This window comes from Hemiscyllium ocellatum, chromosome 2, assembly GCF_020745735.1.
Source record: "Hemiscyllium ocellatum isolate sHemOce1 chromosome 2, sHemOce1.pat.X.cur, whole genome shotgun sequence".
Lineage (NCBI taxonomy): Eukaryota > Metazoa > Chordata > Chondrichthyes > Orectolobiformes > Hemiscylliidae > Hemiscyllium > Hemiscyllium ocellatum.
In genome coordinates this window covers 149,935,803-149,957,104 of record NC_083402.1, presented here as the reverse complement: position 1 = coordinate 149,957,104, position 21,302 = coordinate 149,935,803, and the positions used below count along the sequence as shown (strand labels likewise).

Sequence of the window (21,302 nt, the reverse complement as noted above, 5' to 3'; positions counted from 1 at the left end):
CCTCTCCACTTTACCAACTCTGACTTTCCAGCATCTGCAGTCCTCACTATCTCCTCAATCTCCCCGTTGATTGCAAGTTTGACACAATTTTGTTGTATAACCACCTTAGTACACATAAAGGAGAAAGGCACAAGGATGGTGTGTGTTGTGGGGAGGCAGATAACGAAGCAAGAAGTATGGAGCTAAGCCAGAGCAGATTGGAAATTGGAAGAGATTGCATGATAACTGGGGGGATGGAATGTATGAAGGATGTTTTGGTGAGCCTACCATGACCTTCGATGGTTTCAGCCACCACTGACTAAGACCTCCATGCTGAGCATCTTTGTAGTGACAGCTCTATCTCCTTCATGATGGTTAGGGCATGCAGGCACAAGGGAGTTGTGCCTCCATCTTCACTGAAGCCAAAATTTTGAAGCTCCTTAACAGCACTCTGGGAGTACTTGTACAACACAGACTTCAGCATTTCAAGAAAATGGTACTGCACCAATTTGGTGAATGTAGTTTGGAATGGGCAATAAATTGTGACCTTGTCAGTGATATCCACAAACTATAAATTAGGTTAAAAGAAAACATAGTTGGCTGAGATGCTGTTTGAGTTGACATATGCTGGTAATAAAATCACACCAGGACAGCCAACTGATTACTTAAAGGTTGGGGCAAATTGCCACTAATTAGAAAAATTCCCAAATTAGACAAACATCTCCTATTCCCATGCAACCAATAACGCAAAACTTAAATGCAGTACTTCATCACTAACCAAAACTCAAAGAATTTATTAACACTTAGAAACATAGGATCATAGGAACTGGAGGAGACCATTCAGCTCCTTGAACCCATTCATGGCTGATCTGTGACCTAATTCCATACACCTGCCATTGGCCCTTATCCCTTCATACCTTTATTTAAAAAACAAAACTCTATCTCAGATTTAAGATTAACAACTGATTCTGTATTCACTATTTATGGAAGACAGTTCCAAACATCTACCTCCCTTTGTGTGAAAAGGTAATTCCGTCATACACATTGCCTAACTACTGTTGTGGTTCTGTTCGCTGAGCTGGCAATTCGTGTTGCAGACGTTTCGTCCCCTGTCTAGGTGACATCCTCAGTGCTTGAGAGCCTCCTGTGAAGCACTTCTGTGATCTTTCCTCCTGCATTTATAGTGATTTGTCTCTGCCGCTTCCGGTTGTCAGTTCCAGCTGTCCGTCGCAATGGTCGGTATATTGGGTGTAGGTCAATGTGCTTATTGATTGAATCTGTGGATGAGTGCCATGCCTCTAAGAATTCCCTAGCGATTCTTTGTTTGGCTTGTCCTATACTATCCTTAGCCACACACTCAGATGGCGAGGAACATGAATTCGACTGGGACAACACTACTATGATAGAACAGCCAGAGAATTCCTAGAGGCATGACATTCATCCACAGATTCAATCAATAAGCACATTGACCTGGACCCAATATACCGGCCACTGCAGCGGACAACTGGAACTGACAACCAGAAGCAGCAGATACAAATCACTATAAATGCCAGAGGAAACATCACAGAAGCGCTTCACAGGAGGCTACCAAGCACTGAGGATGTCACCTAGACAGGGGACGAAACGTCTTCAACACCAACTCCCAGCTCGGCGAACACAACCACAACAATGAGCACCCGAGCAACAAATTTTTTCACAAACTTTGATAGCCTAACAACTTTTTCACATTGCAGAATTATTGATTCTTAGAAGCGAAAAGAAAATATTAACAGAGTTACACACGATATTAAAAAAAAGTTATAGTAGTAGATATAATAGCAAATCTCCAATCCTATTCTTTGGGGGATAAAAGCCTTTGCCATGTTTATATTTTTCAGCATGTTGCTGTTACCATCTGTCGTGTCTAAAAGCTGTGGTTGCACATTGTGGTACAATTACACATACCAGCCAGCATTTTGTCCATGAAACCATGCTTTATCTGTAGGGTCAAATAATGACTCAGCAGGTGATTTGACCCTTGGAGCATCTTAAATCATGTCATTGTCCAATGTGACATACACCAGAAATCACTGCACAAAGCAATTCCTTTTTCTTTCTTCATTACTTGGGAGGGATAAATTCACTTCTGCATCGCCACCACTCTGTTTTTCTAAATCAAAATAGACTAAAATTAAATCCAGAACCTTCCCATTCTTTGTGGCTTAGTTATTCAATATGTTAACCAACTTAAGCCTCCAATAAAACAACATTTGTGGTTTATAATACATCTCATGAGGGTAATGTCTTTGGATTTTCTTCTATTCCACTTTGTTTTTGTCCTCCCATTGATTGTCCATGGTCATATGTGCTTCTACCCTTTCATGGTACCTTGACATCTCCATCACCACAACTACAGGCATTGAATCATGAGAAATGTGCTCTGTTAGCAACAGTAAATCCAAAGTTCTGGACTCTGGCAATAAACTGGCCATTAACTTTAACCCTTGCTCCAGTTCCAAACCTATAAATTGGTGGTGGAACAGTAATCCTTCTTTAATGTGTGAGAAGATTTGTTAAAGCAGCCCACCATTTGGGAACTGAGCACTCAGGAAGTTGTTCCAATCAGTAGTTGAGCTCTATCACATAACAAGGCTTCAATGTTTCATACAACTGGTTTACTGGCATGAGGTAGCTACTTATCAATTGAGGCCGTGATGTAAGTGATTCTCAGTTAGCATCCTACGCACACCTGGCAGTGATTCTTGAGACCCACGTCTGGTGGCTCAATTGGCAATTTTCTTTGCTGCACATGCTGGTGTTGGGTGAGTCCATCAGAGACTTGGCTAATATTTTACCACCACAAGTTGCCCTCCTTCCATTGGCCTAACCCAAACCCTAAATCCCATCTCCTCACTGGCACCTGCCAGCTTGGTACCTGGTGAGACTCCCAAGTAATAAAATCCCAATTTAATGCTGCACGCCTCTATTCTAAAGAATTGTAGAGTTGCTAATTTCAGACCCTGAGGAGTGAAAAACCAGTTTCTGCTTGATTGGTTTTCAATTGACCATTGAATGGCTGCAGAACAGCTCGTATTCCACATGGCAACCTCCTGCTTGACTTTTTGCCAAGTGGACCATTCAAACAAGCGAGACCTGTTACATCTGCAGTGCAGATCAGTAATCTACAAAACAGTCAGGGCTAAAGGAAAGAAGCCCTGAGTGGCTTAAGGTCAGTAAGAGACTTAAACCTCCTAAAAATCAGAAGGCTATGGAAGAAGAGTTTAACAAACCCATGTTGAGGAATAAGTGAGCTATGTTAACAGATTGTTTAAGGATTTCAGGAAGAGACATTCTCTAAAGAAATAACATCAAATGAGTTTAGAAGTTTCAGAGTCATAGAGCTGTGACAGCGTGGAAACAGACCCTTCGGTCCAACTTGTACATGCTGGCCAGATATCCTAAATTAATCTTATCCCACTTGCCAGTACTTGGCCATATTCCAGGACAGGAGCTGATTGATCAGAACTGAAGCTCATTAAGACAGTTAATGAGAGATTGGTTCTTGAAGGGAGTTTCAAGACCAATTCGGCAGAAATGAAGAATTATACTCTCTTGTGAAGTTTAATTAGATTTGATAAACCATTGTGTCACTGACATATAGGGGCAGTTACTGAGTGATCTGACACTCTGTCTACTTTAAACATCAAGGTCCTAACCAGATTGTTATGTAATTTATTGATATCATCCAGGATTATACCATAAATGTTGCAGTCAGGGCTCATCATGTAATTTGAAATAGATCATGTGAATTGTAAATAATTCGTTATAGAAAGATATTTTGAGGCTTCTCAGGATGACTATGTGCCATGATCAATGGTATTTTAGGAAATTCCGAAGATCTCGCAAAGGATCTACAGCATCTCAACTTACTAAAAAAGACATGAACAGGAAGGGTTTGGAGGGATATGGGCCAGGTGCTGGCAGGTGGGACTAGATTGGGTTGGGATATCTGGTTGGCATGGATGGGTAGGACCGAAGGGTCTGTTTCCGTGCTTTACATCTCTATGACTCTCTTTATGACATCGTTAGTCAGATTGCTTTTTTCCTTTTTTTAAAATAAATCACAGAACACTAATTTTAGTCTATGTATAAGTCAATCCCTGCATTCACTGTATTTTTGAGATGTGTATACAGCATTCCCTGCACTTAGTAATTCAGGAGAAAGTCACTGATGTCAAGTTGAGTATATCATTCAGCATACTTCTCCTTACCCAGAGACTCATACCATGATGCGTTTGTAGCCATTGTTACTTTATTCTCCACTTGTTTTCCCTTTAAAATAATGTGGTAGCAGTGAACACACCAGCTGAAATATCTTTAAAGATGATGTAATTTTCATTCACATGTAGAAGTGGGTTCTTGAATCACTTTGCTAATTTCTACATTACTGGGCATGCATTCTGACCTTGATGCCAAATGATAAATTGTTTATTTATTTCTGTTGAATGCTTGCTAACTTTATAAACTATGGATTCATAAACCTGTTTCACATTGCAAATTATACGTATTTTGCAACGAATAACATAGTTGTTATAACCTTGAAATCTGTGGGTGTATGAGTTCCAGGCGGGAACACGTACATGCAATGATCAAAATTATTGGTCTCAAAATAGTTGCTACAATTTTTTTTTGGAAAGCAGAAAAATAAACTCTCACGGTGTAGTAGGCAATTTAGTAAACAAAATCTCAAAGATCCACCAAAAGGACAACTTCTACAAAATCAAGAAACGTTTTAACTCTTCCATAAGGCTCCAGTCTTTATTTTCTGTGCACAATGCAGGGAAAGAAGATTGACTTAGAATCAGGTCCATGCCGACCAGATATCCCAACCCAATCTAGTCTCGTTTCCCAACACTTAGCACGTATCCCTCCAAACCCGTCCTATTCATACACCCATCCAGATGCCTTTCAAATGCTGTTATTGTACCAGCTTCCACCACTTCCTCTGACAGCTCATTCCATACACGCACCATCCTCTGTGCGAAAAAGTTGTCCCTCAGGTCCCTTTTATATCTTTTCCCTCTCACCCTAAGCCTATGTCCTCTAGTGCTGGACTTTCCCACCCCAGGGAAAAGACTTTGTTTATTTATCCTATCAATGCCCCTCATGGTTTTATAAACCTCTATAAAGTCACCCCTCAGCCTCCGACACTCCAGGGAAAACAGCCCCAGCCTGTTCAGTGTCTCCCAATCGCTCAAACCATCCAACCTGGAAACATCCTTGTAAATCTTTTCTGAAACCTTTCAAGTTTCACAACATCCTTCCGATAGGAATGAGACCAGAATTGCACGCAATATTCCAAAAGTGGCCTAACTAATGTCCTGTACAGCTGCAACATGACCTCCCAACTCCTGTACTCAATGCTGTGACCAATAAAGGAAAGCATACCAAATGCCTTCATCACTATCCTATCTACCTACAACTCCACTTTCAAGGAGCTATGAACGTGCGCTCCAAGGTCTCTTTGTTCAGCAATATTCCCAAGGACCTTACCATTAAGTGTATAAGTCCTGCTAAGATTTGCTTTCCCAAAATGCAACACCTCACACTTACCTAAATTAAACTCCATCTGCCACTCCTCAGCCCATTGGCCCATCTGATCAAGATCGCATTGTAATCTGAGGTAACCTTCTTCGCTGTCCACTACGCCTCCAATTTTGCTGTTATCTGCAAACTTACTAACTATATCTCCTATGTTCACATCCAAATCATTTATATAAATGATGAAAGGTAGTGGACCCAGTACCAATCCTTGTTGTACTCCACTGGTCACGGCATCCAGTCTGAAAAACAACTCTCCATCACCACTACCTCTGCCTTCTACTTTCGAGCCAGTTCTGTACCAAATGGCTAGTCCCCCCTGTATTCGATGAGACTTAACCTTGCTAACCAGTCTCCCCATGAGGAACTTTGTCGAAAGCCTTACTGAAGTCCATATAGATCACATCTACCACTCTGTCCTCATCAATCCTCTTTGATACTTCTTCAAAAAATTCAAATCAAGTTCATTAGACATGATTTCCCACATACAAAGCCATGCTGACCATCCCAAATCAGTCCTTGCCTTTCCAAATAAATTTAAATCTGGCCCACAGGATTCCCTCCAACAACTTGCCCACCACCGACCTCAGGCTCACTGGTCTATAGTTTCCTGGCTTGTCCTTACCACCCTTTTTAAACAGTGGCACCACATTAGCCAACCTCTAGTCTTCCGGCACTTCACCTGCGACTATCGATGATGCAAATATCTCAGCAAGAAGCCCAGCAATCACTTCTCTAGCTTCCCACAGAGTTCTAGGGTACACCTGATCAGGTCCTGGGGATTTATCCACTTTTAAGCATTTCAATACATCCAGTACTTCCTCCTCTGTAATATGGACATTTTTCAAGACGTCACCATCTATTTCCCTACATTCTATATCTTCCATGTCCTTCTCCATAGTAAACACTGATGCAACATAGTCGTTTAGTGTCTCCCCCACCTCCTGCGCCTCCACACATGGGCTGCCTTGCTGATCTCTGAGGGGCCCTTTCTTTCCCGAATTACCCTTTTATCCTTAACATATTTGTAAAACCCTTTGGATTCTCCTTAACTCTATTGGCCAAAGCTATCTCATGTCTCCTTTTCTGCTGTCCTGATTTCCCTCTAGGTTACTCTTAACCCTATTTACAGCTGTTAATTTTATTTAACCATATAAGAACATGCTTTGCTAGGTTAGCATTTGGAATATGTATATAACATTCCCTGCACTTAGCTCTGTGTGAATTGGCTGACATCCCTCACACAGGGACTACACAGCATCCACATCCCTTACAAAAACCGAAACTGCTGGAGAAACCCGGCGGGTCTGGCAGCATCTGTAGAGAGAAAACAGAGTCAACATTGTGCATCCTGTAACTGTTCATCAGAACTCTGATGTTCTGTACAAAGGTTACTGGACCTAAAGCATTAACACTGTTTCCGTCTCCATGGACACTGCCAGACCTGCTGAGTTTCTGCAGCAATTTCTGCTTTTGTTTCAGATTCCCAGCATCCACAGTTTTTTGTTTTAACATCCACTTGCCCTTGTCTGTAGGACAAGCAGTGATTCATGTCTCTCCCCTTCTCCTGTTGATGGGTTTCGTTGATGACTACATGTTACTGCTTGCCCAGGTGATCACTATTTACAGATGAATCTTGGCAATGGTTTTCTGCATGCTGCAACACCTCACTTGTGTAGATAATGGATGGTGGATATGACACCAAGAGGCTTCCCTCCTACTTGAACTGCAAAGTGGAAATTTTTCAGACAATGTTAGGAGGTGTCAGGTGAATGTTTAAAAAGAGAAACTTATGGGGCAATAATCCAGTTGTACTAAGCAATTACACTGACACATTTGTTAACATTTAATAAAGAAAATGTATTTTTTTCTATCAACACACCATTATTTTTTCTCGCGCTAGTAAATCCCTACGTCAGCAAAAGGGATTTCGCACTTTCGGTTTTTGTAAGGGATGTGGACGCTGTGTAGTCCCTGTGTGAGGGATGTCAGCCAATTCACACAGAGCTAAGTGCAGGGAATGTTATATACATATTCCAAATGCTAACCTAGCAAAGCATGTTCTTATATGGTTAAATAAAATTAACAGCTGTAAATAGGATTAAGAATAACCTCGAGGGAAATCAGGGAAAGTAGTTTGTGACTGCTTCGCAGTCAGTGAAGAGCTCTCTGAAACAAGCTTGTCTCAAGTACAACCACTCATTTGCAGCAACATAAGGGAAGGCAGCACACTGGGCAGCTATTCACCATGTACTCAAACTGAAGGGGAAATGGAGGAACTGCACACAAATGGGCTTCAGCCAAGCAGTAATTCTACATCTAGGATTTCTGATCGCAACATCAGATTGAAACCAGTTTAAACTGACCAGATTTCCAAGACTTGAGTCAGAAATACAGCTGAACTGAATTGAATTGAAATTATTGTCATGTGTACCATGGCACAGTTAAAAGGTTTGTCTTGCGAGCAATACAGGCAGATCACAGAGTTAAATACCGTACATAAGTAAATCATAGGTAAACAACGGCAAAAACAAAAACACGTGTACAGGTGACTATTAAGAGTTTGTGAGTCCATTCAGTATTCTAACAACAGTAGGTTAGAAACTGTTGCCAAACCGGCTGGTGCGTGTGTTCAGGCTTCTGTACCTTCTCCCCGATGGTAGAGGTTGTGGAAAAACATTGCCAGGGTGGATTCTATAGATGGGAGGTTGGCCTTTGTGATTGTCCGGGTCGAGTTCACCACTCTCTGTAACCGTCTCCGATCTTGAACGGTACAGTTGCCATACCACGTAGTGATACATCCAGACAGAATGCTCTCGATGATGCACCTATAAAAATTGGCAAGGGTATTCGCCGTCATGCCAAATTTCCTCAACTGCCTGAGGAAGAAAAGACATGTTGGGCCTTTGTAACCAGTGCATCCACATGAAGAGTGCAAGAAAGCTTGTTGTGGATGACCACTCCCAGGAGCTTGACACTCTCCACTAGACTATGTTCCCTAGCCAGTGTCCAAAATATTCAGTCTGACTGAAAATGTTCTGTAGGCAGAACTTATTCTACAAGTTATACGTGCAAGAAACCTATTTAATCACAGCAAAGGATAATAACACGTCATTTACCATCAGACACACCATAAGATAGAGAATTGGAATTAGGCTGTTTGGCCCATCAAGTCTGCTTACTGTTGAATTAATGTAGTGAAGCTGATTTTCTTTTACTTCCACAGCATAAAGCTTTTGACCTCATTCAGCTGCGATCCCTGTTGACATTAACTAACATGCTCAGACTAAAAAATAACTTCCTAATCTTCCTATCAACATAGATCATTGTTACGTTTGACAATAATCTTACCCAGTCCATCATCATGGGTGTCACTGTGTGATCAACTTTATACTGTACCATGTTATCATGAATGCATGGTACATAGAATATTCTATCATTCAATTCCAGGTTATAGTCCAACAGGTTTAATTGGAAGCACTAGCTTCCAACCACCTGATGAAGGAGCGATGCTCTGAAAACTATTGCTTCCAATTAAACCTGTTGGACTATAACATGGTGTTGTGCGATTTTTAACTTTGTACACCCCAGTCCAACACCGGAATCTCCGAATTATAATTCAATGAGAATGGTTGATGAGAAACTGCGGTAGGAAACCACTTGTCAGAATTTCTGATTTTTCTTTGACATGAAAACTGCAAGGTGTATGAAGTAAGGATGAATGATTAACCCTGTACTCATCGATAGAAATTGCATTGTGTACATTCCACACTTCTTTGTGATATTTACACATTTTTTTGGATGAAAAGAAAACAAAGATTAATGTCTATAAATGTGGAAAATAATGCTAATTTTTCTTTTTGAAGCTATCTTACAGTGTGTTTTGATAAGCTAACGCACTGAAAGCAAATGTTGTACACCTGAAAATGAAGGCACAAACCTCTACAGGACAATGCTCAGTGCCTTGAGAATAATGGAACCAACTCTCACTCGACACATCCTTGAGCTTTCACCTCCTTGGCAAGAAGAGAACTTCTCATGATATTTGTTACTGATAATGGCAGAATAGTCTAAACCTTGGGATATCTGTGGGTCAAACAGAATATAGATTCCATTGATAAGAAAGCATTCCAAAACCGAGCAAGGGGCTGTTAATGTGATGTAGGAGGTCACCAACTGGAAGTGAGGATTCTTTAGGAAAATATGCCCATACTGCGATAGATTTCTGTGTTTTCTTTCATTTAAACAATTCATGTTTTGAACTGTCTGTTAATTTATTCCACAAAACAAAACATTCAGTTTTTTGATTGAAACAAAGGACTGTGGATGCTAGAAAACTGAAACACAAATTTTTGCTGTAACTCAGCAGGTTTGGCTGCATCTGTGGACAGAAAAACACAGCTAACATCCTGAAACAGCTCTGGAAAAGAGTTACCGGACTCTAAACATTTAACTCTTTTTCTCTCTGTACAGATGCTGCCAGACCTGTTGAGCTTCTCCAGCACTTCCAAATTTTGATTTAGTTTTAGATTTTTCTTCCTTTTTTCTTCCGTACTGCAGCATTTACAGCAAAGTACCGAAGCCCAAACAAATTTTAAGCTATGTTCCAACAATTAGAAAAATCAGCATTTCTTGAAATTAAGTTTTGCATTAACATTCAACAATAGTTTGACTTAATATCATATTTTTAAAAGTCTCTTTCTCTAAGGTAACCTCTGCCTCCTCACTTATTTTTGTTGATCTTGCTTTCCTGGTAACTATTTTGCCATTTTTTTTCCTCATTTATTTGCAGGAATCTCCTTTATGTCTATCCACAGCGGCTTAATTTCGGCAATCGGTTAGCCTCTGCCAGAAATATCACAATCAAAATCCAGTTCTTTGCAGATGAGGATCTGAATAATCCCATGCAGGTAATGTAATGAAGATAATCATTTTTTTGTTAGTGAGCACTTTGAGGTTGGACTCACAAGTTGAGCACCATAGCTCAGAGGTGTATGACCTTCTCTTGTAGTCTTAAAACCTGAGTTGTTGTATAGGTCAGTTTCAATTTGAAGTTGTATTTAACAAGGTCTGTGGTAGCCTAGTTTTAAATTGTTTTAAATGTATTATTTTAGCTCTAGGAGAGAGTGGATATTATTGCCTCTGATTTAACAACAATTAGCCAACTGGAATGCACACAAAAGAAAAACGACAGTGGAGAAAGTCCAACAAAGTTTTACAAGTGTGTTACTAGAATTGAATGGATGTAATAATCGAGAAGGATTGAGCAGGTTGGGACTATGCTAAAGTTGAGATCTAAAATGTAAAAGTAAAGTCACCATAGTCTTACCAGACTGGGAGGGATGATTTCTCATTAGAGAGAGACGGCTGGTGTTGGTTTAACCTGAGGTACCTGTGCCTCCAGTGAGGGGAGAGGTTGAGAAGGGGAGTCCTTCATAGTGACCTCAGCCGGTGTGAGAATTAAATCCATGTCGTTGCCATCACTCTGCATCACAAAACAGCTGTCCAGCCAACTCAGCTAACCAACCCCTATGCCTGATGTGAAACGCAGAGTTACACAGAGGCAGAGTGGGAAGAGGTACAGTGTTAGAGGAGGCTCATGTAGAATAAAAGTGAAAGTTTGCTGAATAGCCTGTTTCTAGACCATGACTTGTCTATTTTTAGCACAATATAATACACATCAAGATCTAATTATCTGAAGAGATTGAACACGTTTTCTCTGGTAAAGCAAAGACTAAGAGAAAGCCTCAAAAATATTTTCAAAATTGTGAATGGGGTCAATTTGGTGTATGAGGACAAATTGATTCCATAATATATACATGTATCTAAAGAGCGAGGCTGAATAGACTGGGAATATTTTCCCTGGAGCATCAAAGGCTGAGGGGGGGTGACTTTATAGAGGTTTAAAAAATCATGAGAGGCATGGATTGGGTAAATAGCCAAGGAATGTTCCCCAGGGTAGGAGAGTCCAAAACTAGGTTTAAGGTGAGGGAAGAGAGGTTTAACAGGGACCTAAGGGGCAACTTTTTCCACACACACGGTGGTGCATGTGCAGAATAAGCTGCCAGAGGAAGTGGTGGCGGCTGGGATAATTACAGCATCTAAAAGGCACTTGGATGGATGTATGAATAGGAAGGGTTTCAAGGGATGTGGGCCAAATACTGGCAAATGGGACTAGATGAATTTAGGATATCTGGTCAGCATGGGCAGGTTGGAGCAAAGGGTTTGTTTCCATGCTGTCCAACTCTATGACACGATGACTCTATGGGTACGCCTAAGATAAGGGGCTGTGGATGCAAGGCAGCAACATTGTAATTAAAATCTGCTGACTATGTAATGTTCACAAGTCTAGTACCTTTGCTATTTTAGCAGCTTTATGTGCACTTTGTTTTATTTCAGCTTATCTATATAGCAACTGATTATTCAGATAGTTTTATTTTAAAACTATTGATTGAAAAACCAAAAATATGCTTTTTTTCTGCTCATCTTTGGTTTCCCTACAAATGGCAGAAAGAGGAAATTCTCCTCATCCTCCAATGATTTTGTGGCCATTAAGGACAAGTCAGTACAAATCAAATTAGAACAGACACACCAATGGAATATCCTCACCTAAATAGCATGCTTTATTCCGAGTCAGTGTCTAGAATAGCTGCTCCTCTTTGTGGTTAATTTTAAGCTTTATCGATGGGTGGTCCTGGCCCAGAGCCTGATTTGCAGGATAACATATCAGAGAATTGGTTAATATAGCTACAGGAGGACAAGGTGCCGTTATTTTGAATTTTAAAAAAAAGTCTTTAATCTCCCATCCTGTAATTGGATATTTGAAGAGAGTGGACACTTCAGGTAAGTTCCCTTTCTTCTTCTCCAGAGATTTCAGTGTGTCAAATGGAGATGCCACTGGTATGAATGAAGGAACTGACCAGCCCATTCAAATAACACACCTGACAAAGGAGCAGCACTCTGAACGCTTGTGATTTCAAATAAACCTGTTGGACTATAACCTGGTGTCATGTGACTTCTGACTTTGTCCACCCAGACCGAGACTGGAACCTCCACATCGTGGCATATTAGGACTGAGGTTATTGGCTTCCAATATATGGGAGGTACGGTGGCACAGTGGTTAGCACTGCTGCCTCACAGCGCCAGAGACCCGGGTTCAACTCCCGCCTCAGGCGACTGACTGTGTGGAGTTTGCATGTTCTCCCTGTGTCTGTGTGGGTTTCCTCCGGGTGCTCCGGTTTCCTCCCACAGTCCAAAGATGTGCAGGTCAGGTGAATTGCCCATGCTGAATTGCCCGTAGTGATAGTTAAGGGGCAAATGTAGGGGTATGGGTGGGTTTTGCTTCGGCGGGTCAGAGTGGACTTGTTGGGCAGAAGGGCCTGTTTCCACGCTGTAAGTAATCTAATCTAATCTATATAACCATCATCCTTTGTGCTATGTATGAATGTAGAGTATTCCCTTGACTTCAGTTTGTTGGGAGTTCTTAATGTTGCTCTTGATCAAACACTGCCTTGATGTCAAGGGCACTGACTCTCACCTTACCCTAGAATTCAGTTTTTTTGCCCATGTTCAGACAAAGGCTGAATTTAAATCAGAAACTGAGTGGCCCTGGGGGGCAACTGGGGGGTGGTTTATTGCTGAGCAATTGTCACTTTATAGCCTTGTCAACAGCCCATTCTATTCCATTTCCTAGGCTGGGTTGAAATTGTTCTACATTTTCCGGACAGGACATAGCCAACCAGTCTTCCAATCTTCTAACCAATCTTCCAACTAATCTTATATATTGCCATGTAAATTCCAGTGTTGTTGCTATAGTGGAACAAGTTGGCCTGAGCATGGTTAACTCTGGAGCACAAGTCTTCAGTACCATTACTAGAATGTTGTCAGGGGTTGATGAGGATGTTACTGAGGACCACAGGAGGAAGCCAAGATGGATCATCTACCCGGCACTTCTGGCCACAGGTGATTGCAAAAATAGAAATTTCTGTAAAATCTCAGCAGGTTGGACAGCATCTGAGGGGGAAGCAGAATGTTCCAGGTTTAGTGACCCTTCTTCAAAACTGATTATAATGAAGTAAAGCTTGTTAGATATGCTAAAGATAGATGGTGCGGGCTGTGGAGGTGGGGTGGGGGCAGGAAACAAAAGGTGGGAATGGAGCGCAGAGAGAGGGAAAAACACAACTGAGCAAACAAAGGAGGGGGTAAAGATCAGCCTGGGAGAATGAATAGCTGCTAATGGGGACCACCAATAGCTGACACTGGGTTGTGTGTGGTAGTCGCCCATGTGATGACAAAGACTGGGTGTGTGGGGGTATGGGAGAAGAAGCTCAGACCCTAACCTATCAAACTCAATTGTTGCAAATGCCCCAGGCTTGTCTCTGCCACTAATGTGCCGGTCTCCCCTATCATTAAGAATGAAGCTCTTTGAGTATTAACACAATTGTTTATCTCGCATTGGGGCAGAAGGAGCTTGGGAATTTGACTCTTGTAATGAGTCCAAAAATGCAATGTCTAACATGTAAAGTAAATAAAGCAGTAAGTTCTCACGTCAGGGATTGTTTGTAGTTCAGATCGTTTCAGCACTTATGTATATTTTACCCTCAGGTGACTGTCTGTGTGGAGTTTGTACTTTTTCCCCCGTGTCTACATGGGTTTCCTCCAGGTGCTCCAGTTTCTTCCCACACTCCAAAGATTTGCAGATCAGGGTGGATTGGCCAAGAGCAATTGCCCACAGTGTCCAGGGATGTGCAGGTTAGATGGGTTAGAGGGTTATTGAGGTAGGGTAGAGGTGTGAGTCTGGATGAGAGGCCCGTCAAAGATTCGGTGTGGACTTGATGGGCTGAATAGCCTGCCTCCACACTATATGGATTCTATGATTCTATGTGCAGACATAAGAGAGGTTTCATCACTTTTACACATTTGTCGGCTTAAGATGTTAACAATGAACAAAAGTGTAGCACCTCACTTCTTGGAAATGGAATGATAGGGAATGATTAATAATTACTAGATTAATAATTAATAGAGTGATAAAGCATAAAGGATTGTAATGAGATGATCTTTAACTGAAAATTGAAAATAGTGAAATAACACTAATCGATTTAGAACACAGAACATTACAGCACAGTACAGGCCCTTCGATCCTCAGTGTTGTGCCGACCTTTTATCCCACTTTTAAGTTCAGACTAATCTACATACCCTTCATTTTACTATCTTCCATGGGCCTATCCAAGAGTTGTTTAAATGTCCCTAATGTATCAGACTCTCCTACCACCGCTGGCAGTACATTCCATGCATTCACCATTCTCTGAGTAAAGAACCGACCTCTGACATCTCCCCTACACCTTTCTCTAATCACAATAAAATGATGCCCCCTCATGATAGGCATTTCTGCCCTGGGAAAAAGTCTCTGGCTATCCACTCTATCTATGCCTCGCAACATCATGTCCACCTCTATCAAGTCACCTCTCTTACTACTTCGGTCCAGTGAAAAAAGCCCTGGCTCACTCAAACTTTCTTCATAAGACATGCCCTCCAAACCAGGCAGCATCCTGGTAAATGTCCTCTGCACCCTCTCTAAAGCTTCCACTTCCTTCCTATGATGAGGTGGCCAGAACTGAGCACAGTGTTCCAGGTGTGGTCTAACCAGGGCTTTATAGAGCTGCAGCATAACCTCGCGGCTCTTAAACTCGATCCCCCGTTAATGAAAGCCAACACAGCATATGCCTTCTTAATAACTCTTTCAACTAGGGTGGCAACTTTGAGGGATCTATGGACATGGACCCCAAGATTCCTCTGTTCCTTCACACTGCCAAGAATTCTGCCTTTAACCCTGTAATCTGTATTCAAATTCAACCTTCCAAAATGAATCGCTTCATGCTTTTCCAGGTTGAGCTCCATCTGCCACTTCTCAGCCCAGCTCTTCATCCTGTCAATATCCTGTTGCTGCCTACAGCAGCCCTACACACTATCCAAAACTCGACCAATCTTTGTGTATTCGGCAAACTTACTAACCAACCCTACCACCTCCTCATCCAAGTCATTTATAATCATCACAAGGAGCCGAAGTCCCAGAACAGATCCCTGTGGAGCAGCACTGGGTGAATGCTTTCCATCTACCACCAACCTCTATCTTCTATGGGTCAGCTATTCTGTATCCAGCCAGCCAAAATTCCCTGTATCCCATGCTTCCTTACTTTCTGAATGAGCTTACCATGGGCAACCTTATAAAATGCCTTCCTAAAATCCATGTACACCACATCCACTGCTCTACCTTCATCAACAGGTTAGTCACATCTTCAAATAATTCAGTAAAGCTTGTGAGACATGACCTGCCCCTCACAAAGCCATGCTGACTGTCTCTAATCAAGCTATGCTTTTCCAAATAATCATAAATCTGTATCTCAGAATCCTCTCCATAATTTGCCCACCACCAACATAAGACTGATTGGTCTATAATTCCCAGGGTTATCCCTATTCCCTTTCTTGAATAAAGGAATAACATTTTCCACCCTCCAATCATCTGACGCCACTTCAGTGACAGTAAGGAAGCAAAGATCATCACCAAAGGCTCAGCAATCTTTTCCCTCGCTTCCCATAGTAACCTTGGATTGGATTCTGTTGCTTTCATTATTCCTAATAAAAGAAACAATAGCAAACTTTAAATATTTTCTGGAAAAAAAAACTAGTAAAAGAAAGCAGCAATATGTGGAAATGCAGACATTGATCATCCTGAACGTTCATTTGGACATTTATTTGTCGTTCATCAATTGCTCTGATTTTACGTTTTTTTTTAAATTTCAGGTTATCTTTGGAAAGTCAAGCAGTGCAGAGTTTGTTTCCGAAATGTACACTTCAGTTACTTATCATAACAAGTAAGTACTGTATTTTGTGTAACTGGAAGCATCAACCAGTGACAGTTCTGAAGAATGGTTATTGGATCCGAAACATTAACTCTGCTTTCTCTCCCCAGATGTTACCAGACCTGCTGAGTTTCTCCAGCAATGTCTGGATTTTATTTCCAGCATCTGCAGTTCTTTGTTTTACAGTCAATGAATTTACAAATAACAAATACAAATAATTAAAACAAACCATATATATGTATATATTTTTGCCCTCTGCTTAATGCCTCCGTCTGTATTTTCCTAATCATTGAGAAAATAAAGATAATGTAATCTTTTCCACATTTAAGACTCTGTTCAATCCGGCTACAGTACAATAAAAAATCCCTGTGGTGCTTCATCAGAGCCACACAGTCTCTCAAATAGGTAAGTATTATGCAGAACAAAACCTCACAGGTATGAAAATAAAAACAATTGGATTTTTTGATTTTAATAAGTAGCTAAAAAGAAATTAAGAAAAAGGACCTCATATTATTAGTTGCTGAGGGGTCAATTTTTTGATGGACTAAGGAGATGGTCCCTGCATCCATTGTCTGAGAGAAAGTGAGCACAGTGGGTCAGGCAGCATCCGAGGAGCAGGAGAGTGAAGGGCTTCTTGGTGAAGGGCTTATGCTCGAAACGTCGATTCTCCCGCTCCTCGGATGCTGCCTGACTTGCTGTGCTTTTTCAGCAACGCACTTTTCAACACTACATCCATTGTCTGCCTGCACAGCCAGAGATACTAGACTCCTATCATTCCTCTCTTGCTCTGCTATTTAGCACAGATGGAAAGCCAGCAAGTTTGCTGTGCGTATTCACAGGCTTTTGTCACTCAGGCTCCCAGAACAGTAAATCAAGGGCAGCCTCCTCTGGCAGACAAAGCCCTGCTCAGGGTGGTCAGAGTCAGATCTGATACAGGGTGAGGAGTGGAGCGTTGGGCAACTTGCCAACCACCTTGAGTCTTTCTGGCATATTGTTGGTAGTTTTGCTGCTGGGATGAGAGAAAGGCGGGGATTACGGGAGGTGGAAATGGCAAAGCTATTGCAGGTGGTGCAGGTGGGGTGGTTTCCCAAGAGGGTGGGTAGCCTTGGAGAGGACATACAGGATTAGTCATGTCACAGATTGGGGTGGGTGAGGGAAAGTGAGGGAAAATATTGGCAGACAATAATGAGAGTGGCAGAGCATGACCCTTGGTGGGAGGTGGGTACAGTAATGGAGTGAGATATTGGATAGAAGACAGTGCGATTGTTGTTTAACAGAGTTGAGCAGGACATTGATCGTCTAAGTGCTGAGCATTGCTCCACATGGCTGAAACTGCACCAACCTAGGTACCTACTGGCTAGACCTGGGTCTGCTGGAGGTTCCACAGCAGCACCATCCTGTCCAGCAGGAGCTCCAGCAACATCCCCATAAACCTGGGTGCTAAACCTCTCCCAGACTGCCATGTCTGGGTAAATATCAGGAACTGCACAGGGCAGCTCTGGACTGGCGGGTTCCTCTGGTGCACAATGAAAGATGGTGCTGGCACCAGGGATGCCAGTCAGTTCCCAGGTCTCCGATAGGGAGCGGGCTGCTCTGGGAATGGTACGTGGTAAGATGGGGTAGAAACCAGATGTGGTACTTGCCGAGGGGGATGAGGTGTGTAATAACGCAGTGAGTTTGTTAAGAGCTGGTGAGAAAACTCGCTCGGCTTTATGGCAAGAATCCCTCCACCAAACTGGCACTGATCAGAAACCAGTAACATTCAGCTCAATGTGACAATGTGCTGGCCATGAGCATTGCAGCACAGCCAAATCAAGTGACAGCAAGGCACTGCTGAGATTGACCCTAATAAACCTCCGGGTAAAAAATGAGGTCTGCAGATGCTGGAGATCACAGCTGAAAATGTGTTGCTGGTCAAAGCACAGCAGGTTAGGCAGCATCCAAGGAACAGGAAATTCGACGTTTCGGGCATAAGCCCTTCATCAGGAATGGAGGGCTTATGCCCGAAACGTCGAATTTCCTGTTCCTTGGATGCTGCCTAACCTGCTGTGCTTTAACCAGCAACACATTTTCAGCCCTAATAAACCTCCTTAATAGTCAGTGAACTGCAATATTTTATTCAATGGGATTTGTAAACAGAATAGCCTTCATCATAATCTTTATTCAAAGCAAAATACTCTGGATTCAGGTAGTTTGAAATGAAAACAAAATGCTGGAGAAATATCAACAGGTTTGGCAACATCTAGCGAGAGAAGTAGATTTGAAGTGTTCTATTTGAGTCAGCATTAGCTCTGTTTCCCCTTCCAGGAATGCTTCCAGATCAACTGAGTCTTCACAGCACTTCATGCAGTATAATATGCCATTACTTTAGAAAGACCAAAAATAGTAGAAGGTGTACATTTCATCACTTAAATTTAAATTTAACTTTGAAAACCAAGTAAAGCTATGTCATTGATGATAATTCCATAGGCAAGCAGAAAAAGCTACTTTAGTTTTTGCTGTAATCTCATAGGTTGGTTTTTACATTTCCTAAATAAACTTGATGCACTGGAGATTAGAAACCTTCTACACACAGGCCCTAATTCAGTCATGTTGAACTGCCATTATCCCACATTAAAACAGGAATTCATCATGACTTGTTGTGTTTGCATTTCTAATGATATTTGTCTAATAGGCAGTTACAAAGTGCAGTGTTAACATTGTTTTTAGTGGCAGGCTGAATACTAGCTTAGCAACGTTTTCATGGTTCTTTGGGTGTGTGTATATGTGTTAAAAAAAATTATATATCTTACTAAATTGCAAACGTTATATGCAACAATATGATAATTAAATATAAGTAATGGCCAAGAGTTTCTGATTCAGGCGCAATTAAGTGTCAATGTGTCATTCAAGAGTCACTGCCACCCAAAGTCAAACTGTTTCTATTAAATACTTAATTTTGCTTACGTTTCTGGTCAAACATGTTTGTATGTGAAGGGGCCGAATGACAAAATAATTCACTCATTATCTAAGGTCCATTACCATTGTCGAAGAGTTTGTTGCTAGGAAGAGAGAGCATGGTCAGTCCAAACATTTCTCCATTGAACAAAATGAAATCAGACAAAAGTACTGAAGGAACTGTGGGTGCTGGAAATTAGAAATAAAAACAGAAATTGCTGGAGAAACTCAGCAGGTCTGGCAGTATCTGTGAGGAGAAATCGGAGTTAACCTTTCTTCAGGAAAACACATTTTATTCATTTACTTTTCGTCCACCTTGGCTGTCAAAAAGTAATTGTGTTGTTAATCAATGACATACACATCAAGTTCCTCATGTATGATTAGCACATGGATAGCTTTGGGTCATGCCAAGATGTGATCATATTTACCAGATCCATACCTCTTTATCAATTATCCTTGGGCCTTATAATTAAATTTTCTGTTCTCTGAGATTCCACGAGCTGCTTATGGGAGGTTAGACAGGGAGCTTTCAATCTTCATGCTGTGCAGCCAACTTCCTTCTCACAGAAAACTCAATACAAAATCCAGTTCAAACTCTGACCACCCCCTGACAGACTGACCATCTCCCGACAAGGTCCCAGTTAACATTCAACACAAGGTTTCTCCCAGACTTGCTGGAACCAATTCCCAGCTACTGACCTAATTAATAACAAACCTCTGCCATCTGTTTAAACGTCACACTCTTTCCTGGTGTCGAAGCATTAGAAACCAATCTGCAATAAACACCCAGGGCTGGCTTCATGAATAAACCAAAACCTGCTTGATCTGTTTGTCTTTTAACACAAGCTGTTACCCACAGTCCAAAAGTTATCTTTTGCTCACAGTTCCCAGTTCACAGACCCAAACCAATATTGATGAAAGAATAAAGTAAAAATAATGAAACATCTGCTGTCTCACAGCACCTGAGACCCGGGTTCAATTCCCGACTCAGGCGACTGACTGTGTTGAGTTTGCACGTTCTCCCCGTGTCTGCGTGGGTTTCCTCCCACAGTCCAAAGATGTGTGGGTCAGGTGAATTGGCCACGCTAAATTGCCCTTAGTGTTAGGTAAGGGGTAAATGTATGGGTATGGGTGGGTTGCGCTTCAGCGGGTCAGTGTGAATTTGTTGGGCCGAAGGGCCTGTTTCCACACTGTAAGTAATCTAATCTACTCAGCGAGCAACCTAAAACACAGTTATGGTAATTTTTTGGTGATGGTGAAATGACATAAGCGAGTATCCGAAAAATCGTGGCAAAGAACGTGGAGTGAGTGCATCAGGAAATTGACAGCAGCAGTGAGACCAAATTGTTAGAATTCTCTGGGAGCTGTTTCCATTACCACTGTCATAACTTCACTGGGAAGCACAGCAAAAGCCTTGTTTCTGCAAGTTCAGAATAGATTTACCAGGATGTTGCCGGGTATGGAAGATTTTGGTTATAAGGAAAGGCTGGATAGGCTGGGACTTTTTTCACCAGAATGTAGAAGGTTGAGAGGTGAACTTATAAAGATTTATAAAATCATGAGGGATACAGATTGAGTAAATGACAGGCGTCTTTTCCCTAGGATGGGGGCTTTCAAGACTGCAGGTGTATTATTCAGATGAGAAGTGAGACATTAAAAAAAACCCAAGTGTCAAATTTATTACATGGAGGATAGTTTATGTGTGGAATGAATTGCCAGGCCCGGTGGATGTGGACACAGTTACACCATTTAAAATAAACTTTGATAAGTACATGAATAGGAAAGGTTTGGAGGAATACAGGCCAGGCGCAGATAGGGTGGGACTAGTTTACTCTGGGATTATGTTCAGCATGGACTGGTTGGACTGAAGGGTCTGTTTCCATGCTGAATGACACTATGCGCAGCAAGGTTATAAAGCAGAATTAGCTCTGGGCAAATAATTTAGAG

The 21,302-nt window shown here is 41.7% G+C and overlaps 1 protein-coding gene across 7 annotated transcripts in view; it reads left to right on the top strand.

Moving 5' to 3' along the window:
- dock8 (dedicator of cytokinesis 8) overlaps window positions 1-21,302 on the top strand; it is a 273,645-nt gene that overhangs the window by 154,682 nt on the left and 97,661 nt on the right. For all 7 annotated transcript variants that reach the window (XM_060841212.1, XM_060841167.1, XM_060841183.1 and 4 more), the window contains 2 exons: window positions 10,352-10,469; window positions 16,360-16,430. In XM_060841212.1, the coding sequence (XP_060697195.1) occupies window positions 10,352-10,469; window positions 16,360-16,430 (189 nt within the window). The remainder of the gene's footprint in view (window positions 1-10,351; window positions 10,470-16,359; window positions 16,431-21,302) is intronic.